The sequence below is a fragment of the Macaca thibetana genome, chromosome 16 (genome assembly GCF_024542745.1).
Source record: "Macaca thibetana thibetana isolate TM-01 chromosome 16, ASM2454274v1, whole genome shotgun sequence".
NCBI classification, from domain to species: domain Eukaryota; kingdom Metazoa; phylum Chordata; class Mammalia; order Primates; family Cercopithecidae; genus Macaca; species Macaca thibetana.
In genome coordinates, this window is record NC_065593.1 from 15,832,837 (window position 1) to 15,846,861 (window position 14,025).

General features: G+C 49.2%; 3 protein-coding genes and 1 non-coding gene across 7 annotated transcripts in view; all 4 read left to right on the top strand.

The window, feature by feature from the left end:
• NLRP1 (NLR family pyrin domain containing 1) overlaps positions 1-5,990 on the top strand; it is a 56,565-nt gene extending 50,575 nt beyond the window's left edge. For all 3 annotated transcript variants that reach the window (XM_050765197.1, XM_050765198.1, XM_050765199.1), the window contains 3 exons: positions 2,213-2,354; positions 4,599-4,643; positions 5,044-5,990. In XM_050765197.1, the coding sequence (XP_050621154.1) occupies positions 2,213-2,354; positions 4,599-4,643; positions 5,044-5,363 (507 nt within the window). In that variant the 3' untranslated portion in view covers positions 5,364-5,990. The remainder of the gene's footprint in view (positions 1-2,212; positions 2,355-4,598; positions 4,644-5,043) is intronic.
• The window catches only part of LOC126939805 (uncharacterized), a 910,157-nt gene that overhangs the window by 884,971 nt on the left and 11,161 nt on the right, over positions 1-14,025 (top strand). The window lies entirely within an intron of this gene.
• The window catches only part of DERL2 (derlin 2), a 434,214-nt gene that overhangs the window by 383,272 nt on the left and 36,917 nt on the right, over positions 1-14,025 (top strand). The window lies entirely within an intron of this gene.
• On the top strand, positions 5,840-5,900 carry LOC126940019 (U7 small nuclear RNA). The gene has a single exon (XR_007720546.1). It is a non-coding gene; the product is annotated as a U7 small nuclear RNA (small nuclear RNA).

Here is a 14,025-nt window from a genome sequence, read left to right on the forward strand (position 1 = left end):
TTTGTGGAAGAACATTTCAGGCAGAAGGAAAGTGTGCAGAGGCGTAGAGGTGGGAGCAAGCTTGACACCTCCAGATGACAAGAAAGAGGTCAGTATAGCAAGAGATGAGTCAGATTAAAGGCAGGGTCTTCCAGGCCTCATCTGCCCTATTGGCCCTGGTGTGCAGTTTGCACTTTGTTCTAAGTGCAATGGCAAGCTCTTGAAGGTCATAAACATGCTAATACGAGACCTGATTTGCAGCCGGGCGCAGTGGCTCACCCCTGTAATCCCAGCACCTTGGGTACCGAGGCGGGTGGATCACTTGAGGTCAGGAGTTCGAGACCAGCCTGGCCAACATGGTGAAACCCTGTCTCTATTAAAAATACAAAAATTAGCTGGGTGTGGTGGTGTATGCCTGTAATACCAGCTACTCAGGGGGCTGAGGCAGGAGAATCGCTTGAACCCAGGAGGCAGAGGTTGCAGTGAGCCGAGGCTGCACCACTGCACTCCAGCCTAGGTGACAGAGCAAGACACTGTCTCAAAAAAAAAAAAAAAAAAAAACAAGACCTGGTTTACTTTCATAAAGATGACTCTGGCTGCTGGGCGAGAATGAATGATAAGCAGGCAAGAGTGAAAGCAGAGAGACAAGTCAAAAGGCCGTTATGGGCCAGGTGCAGTGGCTCAGTGGCTCACAACTGTAATCCCAGCACTTTGGGAGGCTGAGACGGGCGGATCACGAAGTCAGGAGATCAAGACCATCCTGGCTAACACAGTAAAACCCCATCTACTAAAAATACATAAAAGTAGCGGGGCATGGTGACAGGCGCCTGTAATCCCAGCTACTCGGGAGGGTGAGGCAGGAGAATTGCTTGAACCCAGGAGGCAGAGGTTGCAGTGAGCCAACATCGCCCCACTGCACTCCAGCATGGGCTACAAGAGCGAAACTCTGTCAAACAAAAAGGCCAGACGTGGTGGCTCATGCTTGTAATCCCAGCACTATGGGAGGTTGAGGTGGGCAGATCACCTGAGATCAGGAGTTCCAGACCAGCCTAGCCAAGATGACAAAACCCAGTCTCTACTAAAAATATAAAAATTAGCCAGGCGTGGTGGTGGGCACATGTAAACCCTGCTACTTGGGAAGCTGAGGCAGGAGAATTGCTTGAACCCAGGAGGCGGAGGTTGCAGTGAGCTGAGATCATGCCGCTGCACTCCAGCCTGGTCAACAGTGCAAGACCCTGTCAAAAAAAAAAAAAAAAAAAAGAAAAAAATGCTGTTGTGGTTGGGTATAGTGACTCACGCCTGTATTCCAACACTTTGAGAGGCCATGGTGGGAGAATCGCTTGAGGCCAAGAGCTCAAGATGAGCCTGGGCCATGTAGGGAGACCTCATCTCTATGAAAAATGAAAAAATAAGATGGGTATGGTGGTGCACGCGTGTAGTCCCAGCTACTCAGGGGGCTGAGGCACTTGAGCCCAGGAGTTCAAGTCCAGCCTGGGCAACATGGAAAAACTCCATCTCTCTTAAAAAAAAAAAAAAAAAAAAAGAAAAGAAAAAAAAAAAAGACAAAACAAAAAAGAAAAAGGCTGTTGCAATACTGCAAGTTACAGTTGAAGGTCACTTGACGAGGAAGGTAGCGAGGGAGATGGAGAAAAGTGTATGAATTCAGGGTTGATTTTGAAGGTAAAGCCAACAGGACCTGCTGGATGGCCTGTGTAGGGAAGGAGTTAAGCATGATTCCGAGTTTGGAGCCTGCATGCTTAGTGGATGGTCCTGTCCTTTACTGAGTTTGGGGAAACTGGAAAGGGAGCATGTTTGGAAGACAGTGGGGAATCAAGAGTTCTGTCTTAGCTGGGATTTAGGAAAAGGGATGGATATAAATTTTTGTCAATTGAAAGTGGGTGGAGTTTGGGATCCATTGGGAAGACAGGCTTTGGGCTGGAGAAATGAGGGTTTGAATTCAAGGTGGGGGAAGTGAAGGAAGAAGGATCTGGCTTAGGATTATGAGCACTACGTTTAAGGACGAGCCCTGACTTACCCTTGAGGTGCTCAGTTGTGTCCTCATCCTTCTGTGGAAAATTGGGAAAAGAGCAGTTTCTGAAGGTGGTAGTTGATTTCAGTACAGGGATCATCGGAGTGTCCCTGTGGAACCAAGCAGAGCCAAGAAGATGTCAGGTGGGGAAAAACCTTCCATGCAAGATGAACAGGGTGGCAACTCAACTCTTTGCCTCTTCAGGAACTGGAGCTCTGCTATCGAAGCCCTGGAGAAGCCCAGCTGTTCTCGGAGTTCTACGTTGGCCACTTGGGATCAGGGATCAGGCTGCAAATGAAAGACAAGAAAGATGAGACTGTGGTGTGGGAGGCCTTGGTGAAACCAGGTAAAACCAGGACAAGTCCACAGAACTCAGAGGTGGGAGGAGAAAGAAAATCAATGAAGTAGCTGGGCACGGTGGCTCACGCCTGTAATCCCAGAACTTTGGGAGGTTGAGGTGGGCAGATCACAAGGTCAGGAGTTCAAGATCAGCCTGGCCAATATGGTGAAACCCTGTCTCTACCAAAAATACGAAAATTAGCTGGACGTGGTAGCGTGTGCCTGTAGTCCCAGCTACTCAGGAGGCTGAGGCAGAAGAATCACTTGAACCCGGGAGGCAGAGGTTGCAATGAGCCGAGATCGCTCCACTGCACTCCAACCTGGACAAAAAGGGAGACTCCGTTCCAAAAAAAAAAGAAGAAGAAAGTCAGTGATAGAAAGTCTGTGTGTGGGGGATGGGGGGTGGGGTTGGGGGAGGGCGTGTGCATTATCACAATTTACTGATGAGAAGAAATAGCCCACAGGAGGTAGGAGGTAGGTGGCTTTCTCAAGTTACATAACAGTTGTTATGACTAGAATTTAAACCTGAGTCAATCTGACCCTCTAAAATTTGTGTTCTCCCCCATGTACAATGTGTCTTCACAGTGCCCTTGAATTAACAGATGTCGACATCCACAAAACTTTTCACTAAGTTTTTCATGGTAGTTTGGATGTGAGGTGGAAGAATAAGACCTAGATAGTCATATGGTTGTATGGGTTTAGCCGATTTGGCAATTTCAGATACTCTCCCTGTATCGCTCAGTGTTTTTGAGGTGGACAAGAGGAAATCAAATAATACATTTTCTGGGATAGAGAAAATGTATGGACTCTTAATCTAGTACCAACACTCTAAGAACCCAAACCCTCCAAACGGTCCTTCTAGGACAACCATCCCTAGTCAGCTGTCAAAAAATGGTGAGTCTACCTCCTGAGCCGCAACAAGCTGGCTTCACAGTGTAGTGGAAAGAGGATGGGCTTTACTGAGTCCTGGCTTGGGTGCAAACACAGATGGAGAACTAACCAGCCCCAGCTTCAGACCTGGATTCAAATCCCACTCCAGCACTTACTTGCTGAGTGACCTTGGGAAAATTACTTAATTCATTTGAGTCCCTCGTCTGTAAAAAGAGGATCATAATGACTAATTTGTAGGAATGTTGGAAAGATTAAATAAAGCGATGTCTATACATTCCTCATGCAGTAATCCTTAACAAATCGTAGCAATATTATCTTTTTCCTCATGTTAAGCCAATCTCTGCCTCTTATCAGTCTTAATTCTGTCCCTTGGAACTCATAGAAAAAGTGTATCTCCTTCCCCATGAGAAAGCCATTTAGATTCTGGAAGACTGTGGTCATAGCCTTCCTGATGACTCTTGTTATACAAGTTACACATCTCAGCTCCTTCCATCGTTCCTCTGCTATTTTGGTTTATAAATTCTTTGCCATCCAGTCACCTCCCTCAGCAGATGCTCCAGTGTGGGAATGAGTCAGAATTGACCCCTGGACTGTCCAGTCAGCAGAGAGGATGCGAAATACCCTCCTTTCTCCACCCACATGGATCCTGTGCTCCTGGTACCACAGCCTCAACTCTCTCCCCTGTGCCCACCTCCCTGAACTGTGAGATCACACTGAACTTGGAGCCTGCTCAGCCTCTCAGACCTTGTACATATGAGCTGCTGTGAACTTCCCCTTTCTCTCCTTTGCAAAGCAATTTTTAAGTCCCTTCATTTTTGTTGTCGTCTGTCTTTTCTGTTAAAATTCATTTGTTATTCGCATGTCCTAAGATTGCTTGATCTTGATTCTAGATTCTGACATCCAATTCCAGAACATACACCTTTGGTTGGTGCCAGTCTAGAAGGCTAAACAAGAACAAGGAAGTAGATTTCTGCTCAGAACAAGGAGGTGCTAAATAGTTCAAGCTGTCTAGCAAGGGGTTTGGTTAGTTCACCAGGGATACAGTTCGGGCCAACACGGGATTAAAACCAAGTCTGGGATGTTGTAGGAGAAATTGCTATTGCTCATTTGGATGCCTTCTCTCTATTACTGTATGATCACAGCTTCTGGGCCTCAGTTTCCCCATATGTATAAGGAAGGGATTCACCTAGATAACCTCTAAGGACCTTTCCAGCTCTTACTCCAGATTCTACCAGAATTTGTCTGTGACTTTTTTCTAAATTGAAGAAGCTCAGAAGTGAGTGGGAGCCTGGAGGTGTACTGTGTGTGTGTTAGTAACTTAGCACTGTTTCAGATCATCTTCATCTCTGTGTTCCTCCAGGAGATCTCGCACCTGCAGCTACTCTGGTCCCTCCAGCCCCCATAGGTCAGTAACAACTCTCAGAGACCACAGGAGGCAGTGGCAGTTCTGGGGTACTGTCTGGTTCTTGGGGGAAGGGAAGAGAGAAAGGAAGGGACTCATCATTGCAGACCTCACAAGGGGTCAGGCCCTGGAGAGTGGTGCATGGTCCCTCCCCATACCCTTTTGTCCTATCCACAGAGACCCTAGAACTCCTTATCTGACAGCCTCCAGTGCACCCAGCAGGAACTCCACTCCCGATCCCCACTCTGGCAGAATGCCAGGCTAGATGCTGGCATGAGGGAGGGCAGAAGTGCATTTCTGGAGGCAGAAGGAAGCGAGGGATGTAGAGAGGAGAGAGGAAAGGGCTGAAGATGGGGATTGGAGATGGAGGCTGTGGTTGGAGCCCTTCTTTGTTCATTGCCAGCCTTACCTTCACCTCTGGATGCCCCGGGGTTGCTGCACTTTGTGGACCAGTATCGAGAGCAGCTGGTAGCCCGAGTGACATCAGTGGAGGCTGTCTTGGACAAACTGCATGGACAGGTGCTGAGCCAGGAGCAGTATGAGAGGGTGCTGGCTGAGGACACCAGGCCCAGCCAGATGCGGAAGCTGTTCAGCTTGAGCCAGTCCTGGGACCGGAGGTGCAAAGATCAACTCTACCAAGCCCTGAAGGAGACCCATCCTCACCTCATTATGGAACTCTGGGAGAAGGGCAGCAAAAAGGGACTCCTGCCACTCAGCAGCTGAAGTATGAACACCAGCCCTGGAGTCCTGGCTTTGCCTGACCCTTCTTTGGGTCTCAGTTTCTTTCTCTGCAAACAAGTTGCCATCTGATTTGCCTTCCAGCACTAAAGTAATGGAACTCTGATGATGCCTTTGCTGGGCATTATGTGTCTATGCCAGGGATGCCACAGGGGGCCCCAGTCCAGGTGGCCTAACAGCATCTCAGGGAATGTCCATCTGGAGCTGGCAAGACCCCCACAGACCTCATAGAGCCTCGTCTGGTGGCCACAGCAGCCAAGCCTAGAGCCCTCTGGATCCCATCCAGATGCAAGGAGGAATAGGAGGGACACGGAACCGTCTGCCTCTGACCGTGTCACAGGGTGAGCCCCAAAACTGGGGTTCAGCGTGGGAGACCACGTGGGTTCTTGGCTTTGTACAGGAAGATCTACAAGAGCAAGCCAACACAGTAAAGTGGAGGGAAGTTTATTCAGAAAATACAGGCGTATTACAGCTCTTTGAGAATTTGCCTAGCAGGCTTTCCATTTTTACCAGAAAACCCCTATAAATTAAAATTTTTTTACTTCTATTTTTAAATTTAAGAATTAAAAAATACATAAAAAAGAAAAAGTGAAAATAAAGGAATAAAAAGTTGCATACTCCATTTAGTTTTCAGCTGTTATTCCGTCCAGCCAGCCCAGAAGCAGCCTCCGGGGAATTCCTGCAAGGGACTACTTCAAACCATACCAACATGGGGCTGGCTGGGATTCCCAAAAAAAGCAGCACTAAATTCAGAGCAATCCGTCCAAAGCACTGAATAGGGACACTGACACAGAGAGTGGGGTGCAGCGTATCTCTGAGACTAACAGCAACAGAAAAGGGATTCTACCTACATATTCCTGCAGCAAGAGGGTCAGGTATGCAGTTTGTGGGAGGGTTTAAGGAATCTGGCTCAGGGCTGCAACCAGTTTCCTTCAGTGTTTTTGACAACCACCGAGATACCTTTTTCAGCGCCTCAGAATGTTCAAGGCCTCGGTTTGGGTTCCAGCCTGCTGGGAAGAACCTGCAGCTGGCTGGGTCACAGAGCAGTCAAGTCACTCTGTGATTTTCAGTCAGGTCACAGAAAGAAAGCATGGGTGAAGGGATGTGGGGGATCTAATCTACCTTCTGGACAGATTGACTTTTTTGCTTATATCACATTGGAAACATGTTCAGCAAACGTGGCTGACTGTGAGAATCTTCCTTTGGAGATGAGACTGTTCCTGAACTTTTGTATCCCAGCTCTTGTAATGGAAGTGGAGTCTAGCAGGACACCCACACTTTGAGAAAAATGTTCTTTACCTAAGATCCAGGGGCTGTTCTCTGGTCTCAGGTAGGATAAGCCTATGGAGGAAGCATAAACAAGGCTGGGAACGGTGGCTGACGCCTGTAATCCCAACATTGTGGGAGGCCAAGGCAGGTGGATCACCTGAGGTCAGGAGATTGAGACCATCCTGGCTAACATGGTGAAACCCTGTCTCTACTAAAAATAAAAAATAAAAAAAAATTAGCCAGGTGTGGTGGTGGGCACCTGGAGTCCCAGCTACTCGGGAGGCTGAGGCAGGAGAATGACATGAACCCGGAAGGTGGAGCTTGCAGTGAGCTGAGATTGTGCCACTGCACTCCAGCCTGGGTAACAGAGCGAGACTCCACTGGAAGGAAGGAAGGAAGGAAATGAGGGATGGAGGGAGGGAGGGAAAGAGAAGGAAGGAAGGAAGGAAGGAAGGAAGGAAGGAAGGAAGGAAGGAAGGAAGGAAGGAAGGAGGGAGGGAGGGAGGGAGGGAGGGAGGGAGGGAAAGAGAAGGAAGGAAGGAAGGAAGGAAAGGAAGGAAGGAAGGAAGGAACCTAGTTTACACCAAGACTCTGGCTTTCCACTTCCAAAAACAAGGAAGCTATGCATAATGAACTTGCTGATTTGAACGAATTTCAGATCAGCTGCCTGGGTCAGCAGTTTTCTGCTAAATGTGGCAGGTGTACAACTTGCAAACTTGCATTTGAATTCAATGTCGTCAACTCTCTTAAGAGAGAAAAAAAATGCCCTATTTGTTTTAGACCTTCTTTCTTCTCCAAATAGCTAAGGCCCCTCATAGGAGTCCCTCAGAAGCATGGGGTGGGGGGGTTCTCTTAGGACTAAACTATTTGCTTCTATTGCCTTGCACTGCGCATCACATTGCACAGCATAGTGCAATTAATCCATTCTCAAGATAAAACCCTGGATCTCTCTAGAGGAAGCTCTGGTCCTCTTCTCTGATCAGAAGGTTGCAGGTGGAGTCTGGTAGCTCAGGGCCTTCCCAAGGAACCGTCCTACAAGTGTTAGCTCCCAGCTGGAGGTGCAATAATTGTTATTGAGCAAGGGAGTCCCCACTTTCCACGCTCCCCAATCCTACTACCCACCTATCAAAGGGGCCACAGAGGGTAAGGTTACCTCCAAGGACTCCAGAAGAACTCCTCCTGAAAGGACTCCAGAAGAACTCCTCCTGAAAAGACTCCAGAAGAACTCCTCCTGAAAGGCTAGTCCCACCTCAAACATCTTGTTCCAGGCGGACCAAAAAAACACATTGAGTGATGCAGGGACATGTCAACTAAAGAAAAAAAAAAATCAAGCTTTTAAATAATTAAAGCTAGTTTATTCAGAAGTCTTGCTGAAGACTATAAACTGAGGCCTTAAAGCCCAGGAGTGGTTGTCAGTTGCTCCAAAGCAGCGTCTCAGCCCACTACTCATATGCAAGTGGTGGGGTTCAGTACCTGCAAAATCACATCAGAGTGACCAGGGTGTGGGTGTACAGTGCATCAGTGATCACCAAAGTACATGCGGTTATTGACTGCGGAAGTGATGCAGGAATTTTCTCCGTCATTTTGCCCGCCAACCTCCTACTCCCAAAAGCCTCCCACCCCCACCTTCCCACCTAGGCCTTGCTGGGCCAGGATACCTGCTACTGGTGGTATCCCACCCATTCAGCCTGCCCAGGCTGAGTCTGGCTTGCATACTGGCCCAGCCCACTGTTGGGCAGGCAGAGCCCACCCCAGCCCACCTGTATTACAGCTTGTACCTGAGTTTGGCGGTTCCAGAACTCTTGTCTTGCATCCAAGAAGAATATGCTGACAGTTGAAGGGTGAGAATGGATGGAGAAGAACTTTATTGACCGATGAAACAGCTCTTGGTGGAGAAGGGATGCAGGGTGCGGTGGGGTGGTTCCCCACCCCTGCAGTGGGGTGGTTTTTTCTTCTGTCAGTGTGGCTGGGTCCAGGGCTTTTTATGGACTCAGAATGGGGAGTGCCTGCTGATTGGTTTGTGAGTATGCAAAAAAGGTTAAAGTGAAGACATCACTGAAAGGTGGGCACGACAGTGTAGAAAACCAATTAGGAAAGGTGAAGGGTAAAACAGGTGAAGGGTGGGGATCAATCAGAGGAAAGATTCTCAGTCTGGTCTGAGGATTTAACTTGTAGCTTCATTTTCAGGCTTTAAACTGTCTTCTGCTTGGAGGTGGGGTTTCACCAAGGACCCACCCCTATCTGCCTAGGCATTTGACTGCCTCATGTCACTATCAGAAGCATAATCACTAACCCTGCCAGATGTTATTTTTATTTATTTATTGAGACAAGGTCTTACTCTGTCACCCAGGATGGAGTGCAATAGGAGAATCACAGCTCACTGCAGCCTCAACCTCCTGGGCTCAGATGATCTGCTTGCCTCAGACTCCTGAATGGCTGGTAATAGCAGCAGGAGGCAGTAAAATGCCTAGGCAGATAGGGACAGGTCCCCAGTGAAACCCCACCTTTAAGCCAAAGACAGTTTAAAGCCTAGCAACAAGTCCCAGGTAAATCCTTGGACTGGATTGAGAACCTCCCCTCCTGTTTGGGATGCCTTCCTCTGACTGATCCTCACCCTTCACCTATTTTACATACACCTACCCTTCCTTAATTGGTTTTTTTACACTATCATGCCCACCTTTGAGTGGTGGTTTTGTTTTAGCCTTTATTGCTTACTCACAAACCAATCAGAGTGCACTCCTCATTCTGAGCCCATAAAAGCCCTGGACCCAACCACATTAAGAAAGAGACCACCCTCACATCATCTTCAGCTGAGAGCTGTTTTGTCACTCAATAAAATTCTTCTCTGCCGTCCTCACCCTTCGATTGTCACCATAACCTCATTCTTCTTGGAGGTGGGACAACAACCTGTAACCCACCGAACAGAGGGGGCAAAGGAGCTATAAGCTGTAGCCCTCCAGTCCTCCACCAGCACCAGGCGGCCATCCCATGCAACGGGAAGTGGCGGTGGGGATGGGCCAGCCTGGGAGGCATGGGCTGGAGTGGGACAATGGGAACAAACAAACAGAGACCCCACCATTCACAGAAATTTCCAACTGGCAAAGCAGGGTTGAGAAAAATCTTGCATCACTGGGACTACAGGTACATGCCACCACACCCAGTTTGTTCTTGCATTTTTAGTAGAGATGGGGTTTCACCACGTTGCCCAGGCTGGTCTGAGCCCAGCTCAGCCTCCCAAAGTGCTAGGATTACAGGCATGAGCCACTGAGCTTGGCCTAGATGTTATTTTATATGTAGAAAAAGAGAAGGTTAGGAGCATTTATCTTTCAAGGAATACAGGCAAGAGTCAGGCAAGAGTCTTGCCCCAACCACAAGGTTGGGGGCCCTGTGCTTTATCCTGTTTCATTATCAAAACATCTTTCTGGAGAGCAGCAGATGTCAGAGTCAGGGACTTTGTGAAATTATTCTGGCAAACGGAAATGAGCAAACATGGCTTCTCATGTTTGCTACTTTGTCTCACAGACATCTGCCCAAATGACAAAACACTTGAGTGCACAAAATAGGATGCAGCAACAGCCCCCAAATAAGAAAAATATCCCCGTGCAAACTGTACCTTATTCTGGTGATGGCAGCTGTCAGTCATTGATTCTTCTTTTCTCTTGGGAAAACAGACAACAAAAGACAGAGAGGTACAGAAACAGAGACCTAAATGGACTAGAGAGTGTTTTCTCAAATCACCAGGTGACAAAGTAGTGAACGCCCCCAAACCCAAACCAGGGAAGTCCAGTGCCTCACCTATTTTCTTTCTTTTTTTTTTTTTTTTTTTTTTTTTTTTTGAGACGGAGTCTCGCTCTGTCGCCCAGGCTGGAGTGCAGTGGCCGGATCTCAGCTCACTGCAAGCTCCGCCTCCCGGGTATATGCCATTCTCCTGCCTCAGCCTCCCGAGTAGCTGGGACTACAGGTGCCTGCCACCTCGCCCGGCTAGTTTTTTGTATTTTTTTAGTAGAGACGGGGTTTCACCGCATTAGCCAGGATGGTCTCGATCTCCTGACTTCGTGATCCGCCCGTCTCAGCCTCCCAAAGTGCTGGGATTACAGGCTTGAGCCACCGCGCCCGGCCTGCCTCACCTATTTTCATTCCCACCCACCCATCCAGCCCTCTTGACCCTCCTAGAGGCCTTGGTGAGCTGAAAGTTTGAGTTCAAGAACACATCAGAGGCTGGTCATAGTGGCTCATGCCTGTAATCCCAGCACTGTGGGAGGCCAAGGTGGGTGGATCACTTCAGGTCAGGAGTTCAAGACCAGCCTGGCCAACATGGCAAAACCCTGTCTCTACTAAAAATGCAAAACTCAGCCAAGTCTTGTGGCACGGGCCTGTAATCTCAGCTATTCGGGAGGCCGAGGCAGGAGAATCACTTGAACTCGGGAGGTGGAGGTTGCAATGAGTCAAGATTGCACCATTGCACTCCAGCCTGGGTGAGAGAGAGACTCAGTCTCAAAAAGAAAAGGAAAAAAAAGCAAGGCATCAGATGGCCCTGTGGAGTGGCTCACGCCTGTAATCCCAGCATTTTGGGAAGCTAAGGTGGAGGATCGCCTCAGCCCAGGAGTTCAAGACCAGCCTGGGCAACATACCAAGACCCTATCTTTATGAGACGTTAAATTTTTTTATTTACAAAATTAAAAAAAAAATTTAAACGGCATCAGGTGAAAAGGGAGAGGACAGCTAGGGGCCGGGTGGCCCCCGCGTCGCAGGATAGGTCCAGGCCGCCTGGGCCTCCCATGCCCTCTCACAGCAGCTCCAGCTGCGACCTCATGCGGCCCCGCAGGGCGCGTAGCCTGTGAAGGGTGCAGGGTGGCGCCACCTGTGAAGCTTTCTCGCCGGTGACGCAGGAGGCCAACTCGCGACCTTCGCGAACTAAGCCCGGGGTAGTTGGGGCAGAAGCCTTGGCCCGAGTGCGGGGGCGCAGGATGGGCTCGGCGGACTCGCGTGCGCGCAGCGTGCGGGGCACAAGGGGGCGCGCCAGAACGGAGAGACCCAGGGCACCCACGCGAGGAGGGACTCCGCCACCAGCTAAGCCGCGCAAGCCCCGCGTGTCCCGCCCCCTTCTGCAGAGCTCCCCCTCCCTCATCCCAGCAGGTCCTCACGTTAGTTGCCGGAAGCCTAGGAAATGTATTCCTAAATCCGGAGCCGTCTCCATGGCAGCGAGCCCCGAAGTGCAGCCAGTCTTGGAGTAGGAGAAAGGCCAGACACAAACAAGTGCGTGGAGGTGGGGGAGACACAGATGCATGTCCGCTTTGGATCCAGATTCTTTTTTTTTTTTTTTTTTTTTTTTTTTTGAGACGGAGTCTCGCTCTGTCGCCCAGGTTGGAAGGCTGGAGTGCAGTGGCGCAATCTCGGCTCACTGCAACTTCCACCTCCCAGGTTCAAGCGATTCTCCTGCCTCAGCCTCCCGAGTAGATGGGATTACAGGCCCCCACCACCACTCCCGGCTAAATTTTTGTATTTTTAGTAGAGACAGGGTTTCACCATGTTGGCCAGGCTGGTCTCGAGCTCCTGGCCTCAAGTGATCCGCCCGCCTTGGCCTCCTAAGGTGCTGGGACTACAAGTGTGAGTCACCGTGCCTGGCCTGAATCCGGATTCTGATAGCAACAGCTAGAATTCGAGAGACAGGCAGTGAGCTGGGAATCAAATTATTGACTCTACCACCCATTAAGTGTGTGATCTTGAAACAGGTTTTCAGATGTGTAAGAAGGGAATAGTAAAGCTGGCGTCAAACGGTTGTTTGATTAGGTGTGCTCATGAGTGGGAAGTTGTTCTGGGCGAGGTGGTACACAACGCTAGGCAGGCAGTAAATCTTAGCTTCTTTGGGCCTGAGGCTGTTGTAGCTGCCAGTGATAACAGAAGCCATAGAGTATCTGCTTTCAAGCAATTTATATTCCAGTGGCAAGGAGATACGACATACGCACCCACGTCTATAATCCCAGCTCTTTGGGAGGCGAAAATCTGAAGATTGATTAAGACCAGCCTGGGCGACATAGCAAGACCCTGTCTCAAAAATATATATATTTTTTTTTCACGCCTGTGATTCCAGCACTTTGGAAGGTCAAGGCTGATGGATCTCCTGAGGTTAAGAGTTCAAGACCAGCCTGGCCAACATGGTGAAACTCCGTCTCTACAAAAATACAAAAATTAGCCGGGCATGATGGCGGGTGCCTGTAATCCCAGCTACTCGGGAGGCTGAGGCAGGAGAATCACTGGTACATGGGAGGCAGAGGTTGCAGTGAGCCAAGATCGTGCCATTGCCCTCCAGCCTGGGCAACAGAGCGAGACTCCATCCCAAAAAAAAAAAAAAAGTTTTTTTAATTAGCCAGGTGTTGTGGCACATGCCTGTATTCCCAGATACTCTGGAGGCTGAGGCAGGAGGATCCCTTGAGCCCAGGCTCCAGTGAGCCATAATCATGCCACTGCATTCCAGCCATGGTGACAGAGCAAGATCCTGTCTCTAAATAAAAATAATTGTCTGGGTGCTTGTCTATAATCCTAGCACTTTGGGAGACTGAGGCCAGGGAATTGCTTGAGTCCAGGAGTTTGAGACCAGCCTGGGCAACATAGTGAGACCTTGTCTCTGTTTTAAAAAAGAAGAAGAATAGAAGAAAGATCTTTTTGAATAGAGACACATGGCGACTTCCTGAGAATGGACATGATGGTCGAACAACACATGGAGATGATGGGAATGAGAAGTGCAGGGCAGCGGGGATCATTCTCAACAATGGTGGAAAATTGGAGTCTTCCAGGATCATTGTGTTCAGACTAATCCATCCTACATGAGGTTTTCTTTCTCTTTAGAGTGGGCCACTTGGAACAGGGAGATGTCCACATGACCCCTGTCAAAGAATGCATTCAAGAATCATGGATTTAGGCCGGGCGCGGTGGCTCAAGCCTGTAATCCCAGCACTTTGGGAGGCTGAGACGGGTGGATCACGAGGTCAGGAGATCGAGACCATCCTGGCTAACCCGGTGAAACCCCGTCTCTACTAAAAAATACAAAAACCTAGCCGGGCGAGGTGGCGGGCACCTGTAGTCCCAGCTACTCGGGAGGCTGAGGCAGGAGAATGGCGTGAACCCGGGAGGCGGAGCTTGCAGTGAGCCGAGATCCAGCCACTGCACTCCAGCCTGGGTGGCAGAGCGAGACTCCGTCTCAAAAAAAAGAATCATGGATTTGGCTGGGCGAGGTGGCTCACACCTATAATCTCAACACTTTGGGAGGCTGAGGCAGATGGATCACCTAAAGTCAGGAGTTTGAGACCAGCCTGGTTAACATGGCAAAACCCCATCTCTACTAAAAATACAAACAAAATTAGCTGGGCGTGGTGGCTCA